Source organism: Suncus etruscus, chromosome 5, assembly GCF_024139225.1.
Source record: "Suncus etruscus isolate mSunEtr1 chromosome 5, mSunEtr1.pri.cur, whole genome shotgun sequence".
NCBI classification, from domain to species: domain Eukaryota; kingdom Metazoa; phylum Chordata; class Mammalia; order Eulipotyphla; family Soricidae; genus Suncus; species Suncus etruscus.
In genome coordinates this window covers 76,823,705-76,833,187 of record NC_064852.1, presented here as the reverse complement: position 1 = coordinate 76,833,187, position 9,483 = coordinate 76,823,705, and the positions used below count along the sequence as shown (strand labels likewise).

The 9,483-nt window shown below is 34.4% G+C and overlaps 1 protein-coding gene across 2 annotated transcripts in view; it reads left to right on the top strand.

Annotated features, from left to right (window-relative positions):
* Positions 1–1,804: 1,804 nt before the first annotated feature.
* The window catches only part of ITGB6 (integrin subunit beta 6), an 88,809-nt gene continuing 81,130 nt past the window's right edge, over positions 1,805–9,483 (top strand). Inside the window, exons 1-5 of one of the 2 annotated variants that reach the window (XM_049773347.1) lie at positions 1,805–1,846; positions 1,956–2,031; positions 2,744–2,823; positions 5,542–5,746; positions 6,358–6,604. In XM_049773347.1, the coding sequence (XP_049629304.1) occupies positions 1,805–1,846; positions 1,956–2,031; positions 2,744–2,823; positions 5,542–5,746; positions 6,358–6,604 (650 nt within the window). Of the gene's footprint in view, positions 1,847–1,955; positions 2,032–2,743; positions 2,824–5,541; positions 5,751–6,357; positions 6,605–9,483 lie in introns of those variants that run through there. The other variant, XM_049773348.1, reaches the window with a different exon arrangement.

Here is a 9,483-nt window from a genome sequence, read left to right as displayed (position 1 = left end):
CTCCCAAGATATTTAGAATAAAAGTCAGGGTCAGGAAGACATCTGTTCTGCCTCTGTCCCTATAGCAGACCTCATTGGCTATTCATTCCCGTCCTTCTTATTTTCCACTATCCTTGCAATCAGTTGCTAGTGTGAGATAGATGCAGGCCCTCTGTGTTTTGTCACCCAAATAACTTAGGATCTGTTAGATGTCAACTGATCAGAAATGTTCTTCCAAAATAAAACAAAAGACCCTCTTGCCCTATTTTTAGACACTTTTTGGAGTCCTTATCATAGCCTAAATTTAAGAATCTGCCTTCTCCCACGAATCTATCTGCCCACCCATTTCTTCAGGCTACAATACATGATTCATGAGAAGAAATTTGTCTTGTTAAATGACTTATTTCCTACTTCTAGTACAATATTTGGCTACAATAGATGCTCATTAAATATTTATTGAATTAATGTATCATAGTTGTTACTTAATTTTTTTAAGTTGTGGCAAGATGAGGGTCACAAATTATTTGTACCTCAATCATTTTTCTTCATGAAAAAACTACTAATATTATAGAACTTTTTTACTTTCAACTCTTTAGCAGTTTTGTTTTGTTTGTTTTCCCTTACAGGACTCTTGTCATGTTCTTCCAAGTTTTTATAGAGATGGCATTCAAAACTGAACTTAGTCTTGTGAGAAGAAACTGAGCAGTCTGAGTCTTCTCTTCATGGGTTTCACATGCTTCACTGAAAATAGACCTTTAATATAGTGTTCCAAGACATAAACCAAGCCTCAACAAAGTATAAGGTCAGAAAGTTTGAAAAATGGCAAAATTAATATTTGATTATTATCTATTTGCAGTTTCTACAAATTCTAAAATTTCTCCCAAATACGTTAGGGTAAAAGTTAAAAACCACATGGCACCAGAGAGGCAACAGAGGGGTTAAGGTGCTTGTCTTGATCACAGAGGACTCCAGCTCAATTCCTAGCACCACATTTGGTCTTGAAGCATTTCCAGGAGTGACAGCTGACACAGAGCCAGGAGTAGACCTTTAGGTATGGCACCAAACAAAACTTGACAATAAGTTTACAGTATACTTTTTTTTTTTTTACCTTTTTTCCCCCAAGAAATAAATACCTTCTGTATTCCAAGTGGTGAGTTTGAAGCTGCGTGAGCTGGTATGTGAATTGGTATCTATTCGGAGGGATTCCGGTTTATTGCTGTTGCTTTAGAATTAATTTTTACCTAATTTGATTTTCCTGTGTCTTTTTTTCCAATAATGTATCTAAATCAAGAACTCTAAGCTTATAATAGAAAAATATCACACATCTGTATTGAAACACAAAGGAATACTGTGTTTAATTTTCCCTAGTTTGTTTTCTAATTTGACTATAAAATAGTAATTTTTGCTTTTCAGAGCTCATTAAAATTTTCTGCAACGAATTTAATGATGGAAAACAAAAATATCAGGTATTTTCATTTAGCTCATTTGAAAAAATGTGCCAGATATAACCTATAGACTTGTGTTTTATTTCTATGCTCATTAGTTATTATTTCATTAGTTAGAAACAAGTTAGATCACATTTCAGTTATTCTTGACATTTCACTGATCAATATTTCACTTAAGATATTAACTTTCTCTAGGCTAGAGAGAAGCTAACAAGAATTAACACAAAAATATCTAGTGAATGAATTTCCCCACCTTCTTGTGATTATACACCTGCCTTCCTTATAAGGAGAACAAGGAAGTAAATCATGTTGAAGTTGCTTTTAAACACAGCTTTTCTTCTTTACCTGTTCAGGCAGCCTCTGTTTTCATTTCAGTCTTAATGAAAACTTTATTTACGTCTCAAGCTTCTTTTCTAAACAGTGTAAGTAGTACTTAATTTTTACACTTCGAGACAGACAGATTTCTTTGACGATGTTGAGATTTGGTTTTGTAATTTTGAAGATAATTTATGTTTTACTCTGTTTGAACAGCGAGAACTGAAACGAATGGGGATCCAACTGCTTTGCCTGTTCTTTCTAATTCTAGGAAGGAATGATCACGTACAAGGTAAGACCTGAGTTCTCTGATATATTGCTTTTGTGGTATACTTGACAAACCTGTCATTTGTTTCAGAAACTAGATCGGACGTCATTTTTACTTGATCTCTTTCGATTACTCTTTTGCCATTGAGCGAACACTGTAACAATTACAGGTGAACACCGAGCTGTTCCCACAGTGAAAGCTCTAGGCTTAAGGTAAATAAATACAAAGGTTGCGTGGGCATTCTAATGAGGAGAATTAAACAGCATTACTGCACAATAGGCCTTCTTAATACCTCTGTGGCAGCTATTTCAATAACTTTTCCAATGATTATATTGTAGAACAAAGTCTTCTACTTAAAAACTTACCTGGAGAGAGAAAGGAAACTTATTAAAGAAAGGAGAATTGGTTTTTTTTTAATAAGAGAGAAGATTTTCTTAACCAGTGCAAGTAATGTTTTAAGTGGATGATATAGAATGAGGATACTTAAAATGATTCTGTATTTGTGAACAGTGAGATAGTTTCATAGGTAAAGGACGAAGAGAAGCATCATGATTTTTTGACTAATAAGATGTGTGTTTTCAACATTAAAATTACAAAATAACTATATAAACTGCTAACATTCTGAAGGTTAAAATTCAGGCTGATATTGCTTTGTTCAAGTACTTTATGAGCCATAAGTCTCAAGAGATGAGGAAGAATGTGTTGAATTCCTGTGTCTTACTGGGTTTAAACATAGGTGGCTGTGCTGCGGGAGGTGCAGAGACCTGTGAAGACTGCTTACTCATTGGACCTCAATGTGCCTGGTGTGCTCAGGAGGTAAATGAGCTCAACATGTTTGTAAAGGCCACACGTTCATTTCACCTGCCATTGTTCTCTCGGTAAGGTACTTTCTGTGCAGTTAAGGAGGAAAACAAAGAAGGAAGGGAAATGTAAGCATTCCCAGAGCCAGTCACTTGTGACTACTTTTCAAAGTAATCTGCGGAGGGAGTGAATGGTAATTAACTGTAAAAACTTAACGCCTGGCCCTTTATTTAACCTAATCCCTCCTCTTCATTTTATGGCCATTTCTAACTGGTTATATATAAAATGTCAAGGCTCTCTCTGGGTAATCAAATTGCTTAATGTCATTTTTTTTTTAGTTCCTCATGTATTTAACTTTATTATCACAGGGAATCTCAGGTGAAAAGTAGATTCATTTTATATTCTACTAGATTCTAAGATAAGTTTTCTAAGTTTGGGGATAAATTATTCAGAGATTATGCTGTTTTCTGTACAGTTTTGTTGTCAAAATATATTTTTATGGTCTTAGTTACTTTGTCATACCAATGACAAAGCCCAACATTGATAGTATCTGATCAAACAGAATGATGGGAAAGTAGATTTGGGGGTCTGGGGAGCACAGAATAAGCTATCCTGAGTCACTGCCTCCTACTTCACTATCTTTGATAAGGAAGAACTGCTTGCCTTGGTTCTTTCTGGATTTAAAACACTTTTCTGTTGAATCTTGTAAATAGAATCTAAACACAAATCTAATTGTCTTTAATGCCAAATTTCACAAGTATCAAACAAATTTGGATGTGCCACTCAGGATGACACTGTAACAGTTAAAACCCAAATATCAGCTAAGGGAGTATTCCAGTTGGAGGAATATCAGAGACAACTGAGCAAAAAATTGAGCTCCCTCCCTCACTGAACAACTGCCTATACCCAGCAGGTACTAGTGAAAAAAGAAAAAAACTTGGATTTTCTGAACTTATGTTTCAAAGGCAGTTTTGAGAATATATAGAAGATCAAGTCCCACGTTTTATTGATAATTTTAAAATCAGTTTCATATCACAGATGAAAAAAATTATCAAATGTCTCTAATAAAATTTTGGTCTATACAATTTTTGTTTAAATGAGTTTTAAATATTCATTACTGCTGAGAACTTTATTTGTGGCGGATACTCGGTAGTCAAGTTATTGTCAATATTTTTTGTTTGTTTTTTTGGTCACACCCAGCAATGCTCAGGGGTTACTCCTGGCTATGTGCTCAGAAATCGCTCCTGGCTTGAGGGACCATATGGGATGCTGAGGATAGGACCCAGATGCATGCAAGGAAAATGCCCTACCACTGCGCTATCGAGCCAGCCTCAATTATTGTCAATTTTAAGACACTTAATCTAAGTTCACACAAGCAATAGTTATAGAACTCAAAAAAGTTGAAGCAAAAAAAAAAAAAAAAAGATCAGGCTTTTGTTGAAAGCTGACAGAAAACAGGCTAGAGGGCTCTACCACCTCTGATCCTTTAGTAGACATTGCTTATACATATGTAATAACAGAGGCACCATATTGAGCAGGGTTCTGAAGTCTATCTAGTTAGTCATCACTTGACTCTGTGTTTTAAGGAAAGTTACGGAATTTGCTATGACTTGCCAACAGTCTCAAATATACACAGACACATGACTGGTAAATAAAAATATGATCTCAAAGATAAGTTTTATAAGTTATAAATTTTCTGGTTGGTAAAAAAATGTTGGGCCGGAGAAATAGCATGGAGGTAAGGCATTTGCCTTTCATGCAGAAGGTCATCGGTTCAAATCCCGGCGTCCCATATGGCCCCCCGTGCCTGCCAGGAGCAATTTCTGAGCATGGAGCCAGGAGTAACCCCTGAGCACTGCCGGGTGTGACCCAAAAACCACAAAAAAAAAAAAAAGTAAAAATGATTTAGAAACCTCAGGGACAAGACAATAATGAGCATAGCTTTGATTTTAAGCACGAACGTCAATAGGTCTCAAGTACATCTTGATCTAGATTTCTAGAAAGACCTTAGCTGTCGAATAAAGAATATTTTTATGTCTTGATTTCATTTGTCTGTTCTGGAGGTATTGTAGGGTTGAAAGGCCATGCTTATATCTGGCAACAATTCACCTTACAGTTTATTTAGGTGGATGAGAATAAAGACAGGAAACTTTTAAATCCTAAACATAAAAAGTCTCCTTCACCAAATTCTTTTTTATTCTCCACCTCCAGGCCTTAGAGAAGGTTCTAAATACTTTAAATAGAAATACTTTAGACAACAAGCTTAAAGCCCAAGAGTCAACTCTAGTAAAATAATGCTTATATGCAAGTGTCAGACATTTATAATTGAACCAGGACAAATAGCTACCAAGGGAGATGTCACAATTCTTGCCTTTTATAAAAACGTTTAAAAAATTGTCACTTAGTTTGGCAAATAGAAAGTTTTTGATGAAGAATTCCATAAACCTACGACCACTCTGAACATATAAAATCACTGGTTAATGTTTACCCTGACTCTTTCAAGGATCTGGCTATTTACCCTTAAAGAAGCGAATATTCAAAAACAGCAGTTTTTCAGTTACAAATACAAATTTTATTACCAGAATTATTTTGTTCTACAATGACTTTAGACCTACATTCAAATGTCAGGCACATGAGGATATAATACACTTGGAATGACAAGCTGTCTAACCAGCAATGAAAAAAAAAATCAATGCAGGGTTTTCTTATTTTCTTTCTCTCTCTCTTTTTTAGAATTTTACTCATCCATCTGAAGTTGCTGAAAGATGTGATACCTCAGCAAATCTTTTAGCTAAAGGATGTCATCTAAACTTCATAGAAAACCCCGTCTCCCAAGTAGAAATACTTACAAATAAGCCTCTCAGTATAGGCACACAGAAAAATAGTTCTGACATTATTCAGATTTCACCTCAGAGCTTGATCCTTAAGTTAAGACCAGGTATGTTATTATTTCACTTGGGCCTTGGCTTATGCCAACACATCTAATGTCAAATATAAGGAACACTGTGCTATTCCACTCATATACCGTGTATTCGGTTACAGATCACTGATTATGGGGAGTCATATTTCCCATTCTTAGGAGAAACAATTGCTAGGTTAATACTTTATTATTATTCACATTGGTTACTTATACACTCAAAATGTGTTACTATTTAGCCTTTATCTGATAGCAACCATTTGAAATACTCAAATGTCATTAAGGCTTACCTCATTTCTTTGAAGGATGTAATGTACCTTCAAATCCTTCTTTATTTTGCTCCCTTTTCTAAAATCACCTACCAAAAAAATTCAGTTTATCTTTCATCTAAATGGATGCTTGTTCTCCCAAGGAGATATAAAATATCCCAACTTTTACCTTCTTTAGTAGCTGTACACTCACTGGTACAAGATTTTCATGGGCTCTCCCACTTATATACTTAACTACAGAGTTTATTAAATTTTAAGTATCTTTAGCAATTTGTCTTATAAAGGGGATAGACATTGTGGCTAGTCATAAAGAGTCTAGATGCATTTTTGTAGATTTGCTTTCCTTGGTGGGGGGCTTTGCAGGTAGCGAGCAGACTCTGCAAGTACAAGTGCGCCAAACTGAGGATTACCCAGTGGACTTGTATTACCTCATGGACCTCTCAGCCTCCATGGACGATGACCTCAACACAATCAAGAAGCTGGGCTCCCTTCTTTCCAAGGAGATGTCAAAATTAACAAGCAACTTTAGACTAGGCTTTGGCTCTTTTGTGGAAAAACCTGTCTCCCCTTTTATAAAAACAACACCAGAAGAAATTGCTAACCCTTGCAGGTAAGTAAATGATTCTCTGGCACCTTTAAATACTTATTTGTGGTAGGAGTAGCCCTGCTCTCTGCTGCACTTGGCAGGAGTTCTGTAAATGATCTCCCTACCATTGCTCTCCTGTTAGGTGGTAAGTCAGCAGTCCTTAGCTCCCTAGGTTTGGCTGTAGGGTAATTTTTTTTCTTTATTAATGTTTTTATTTATACAATTTGGTTGCAAACATGATTGTAGTTGAACTTCTAGGATAATATCATCTTAACCACATATTGATCCTTCAAGAATCTGTGAAGAGACGTCTGGATTATTCCAGTTCACCTTTGTGTTAAGAATTTTTTTATCTCTCACTGTAGATTATCTAGCTTGTGCCCATCGCCTAGTGCTCAGAGACCTTTTTTTTTTATCAATTTTCTGAGAGTACCCCCACACTTTCTTAGAGGATCCTTCACTACTGTAATGATGTCTGTGAAATGTTTTGCAGTTATTTCTTACATATTTTAGAAATTATAGCAATCCCTTATTGTCTAGGAACAGACTTTTTAGTCCTTAACTGACAAATTCAGTAGAATTTTTTTCATTAATGCTATTACAATATACTATGATCAGATATATTAAAACCATGTGTTATCCATGGTTAAAGGCAAGATGCTTTATGATAGCTTACCTATACTGACAATGATATGTTCACAGTCAAAAAATCCAATGTCTTCTGTAGAAAACATACAATTAATTTTGCACCATAGCCTATGCTTTTACATTTATCTTTGTAATAACAGCAGGTTAAAACAGGTTTCATCTCTATATAGAAGCTCAGCAATTAGTAAAGTTTTTCTGTACTGCCTGAAAGAGTACTCCTGGTAGATTGTTTTGGGATAAACTTACATGGAAATATTTGAGTACTTTCAGATTCCCAGATAGCCTACCAAAACATAACACACAAGAGTATTCAACACAGAAAATACCTGTAATTTGCCTAAGGTCACTTGACTCTTAGTCATCTATACTAAAATTGGATGAGCCTCGAACCAAGCTATTCACTATTCTGAATTTATTGTATATAGACTTTAAAAACAGATTTTAAACTTTAAACACCCATTAAACATTAACCTATGCTTTACATTTTGTTATGTCTTAAGATGTTTCAGAGTGGTTTTCATAGTGTCTGACATAGTTAGAAATAATTTGACCATGAAAGGAATTCATTTCTGATTATAACTCTTAGGAATTATGTTTGGTTGTAAATATCTTATAAGATAATGTCTCCCTCCTAATTCCCTTTTTGTGATATATAATTGACATTAACTAAATTGTATACTTCAGAAATGTTCAGTTTGATTAGTTCTGACAACCAAATGTACCAATATAATCATCTAAAACAGGACGTAGAACATTTCTACCAAGTTATAGTTTCCTTATGCCCCATTACAATCAGCTCTTCGTCCCCGGAGGCGATCACTTCCTGATTTACCAAGTTTTAATTTTGTTGCTGGTGTGCTATATTTTTTGTCTTAATATATCTTTGCCTTTCTAGTGTCAATGATTTCTCTTACAATTTCTTTTGGAAATTGTATGATTAAAATTTTTTAACTATGATCTCTGGTCTCAAATTCACTTTCTATTATTTTATTAGTTTTAATTTGTATAAATGGGAGAAAAGCCTCAGTTGATACAGATAATCCTATTGATTCACACTAGTTACTAAGAAAGATTTTTGTTCCCCCATAGGATTATCTTGAAAGAGCTGTTAAAAAGCAATAGACTGAATAGTTGTCTAATTCTAGACACTATCTGTTTAATTGAAACTCTGAATATAAACCTGCCAACAGTTCTAATGACTATTGCTTTACAAAAAGTTGCAAAATAAAGAATGTCCTCTTCGTTTTTGTACCTTTGGCTTACCCAATCTTCTGTATTTCAAAGGAAATTTTGTAATAGGCTTATTGGGGTCTTCAAAACATAGTCTTATTTTTTTTTAAGATTTTCACTATAACCAGAAATAAATTTTGGAAGAAAGGCTATCTTAAATTTTAAAAAAATATTTCATTCATTGCATGTGAACTATATTACCACTTATTTACATTTTTCTCATTTCTCTCAGCATTGTTTTGGCATTTTTAGTGTAGTAGATTATAATAGACTACATAGGTCATAGGGAGCCCACACATCCATCTTTTTTTTTTTCAGGGTTTGGGGCCACAAATAGTTATGCTCTGGGGTAGCAATACTCCTTGCTGGCTATGATCTCAGAAATAACTCCTGGCAAGGTCAGGGTGTGCTGGGGATCCAACCTGGGTCGATTGTGTGTAAGGGAAGAAATATGCCTGTTATACTATCATCATTCCTGACCTGTTCTTTGTTTTATTTCTAGTGTCCTTTGTAAGCTATTAATGGTAGTAAAATATTTTTTATTTTGTACTATTTTTGATCACACAAAAATGAATATGATTTTATATTAAATAAGTTTAATTTCATTGCCCAAGTCTTAGTTATATGGCCACAGCTAGGAACAAATAATGTACATTGCTAAATCAAAACAAAATAAGAATTCTGTAAGTAGGAAAGAAAGTGATTAGAATTGTGTTGCATCTACTAGTTCTTGCACTGAACAAACAGATCCCTATAGTGTAATAGAGATTTATACCTTAAAAAATGCTGCATAGTAAATAGTAAAGTCTCATTTCTGTTATTAATTGTTTGATTCAGTTGTAAAAGGAATAATCTATGCTCAGAATCTTCTAATCATTTAATACATCAGTAATGATTTTTACTTTTTTAAAAAATCATAGAATTGTATACCTGTTTAAAATTATGTTCAGTTTTTTACATCTTACTTTTCTTTACCTGCAAGATACTTCAGTAGAGTTAACCTAAGATTACAAATCACTACCTTT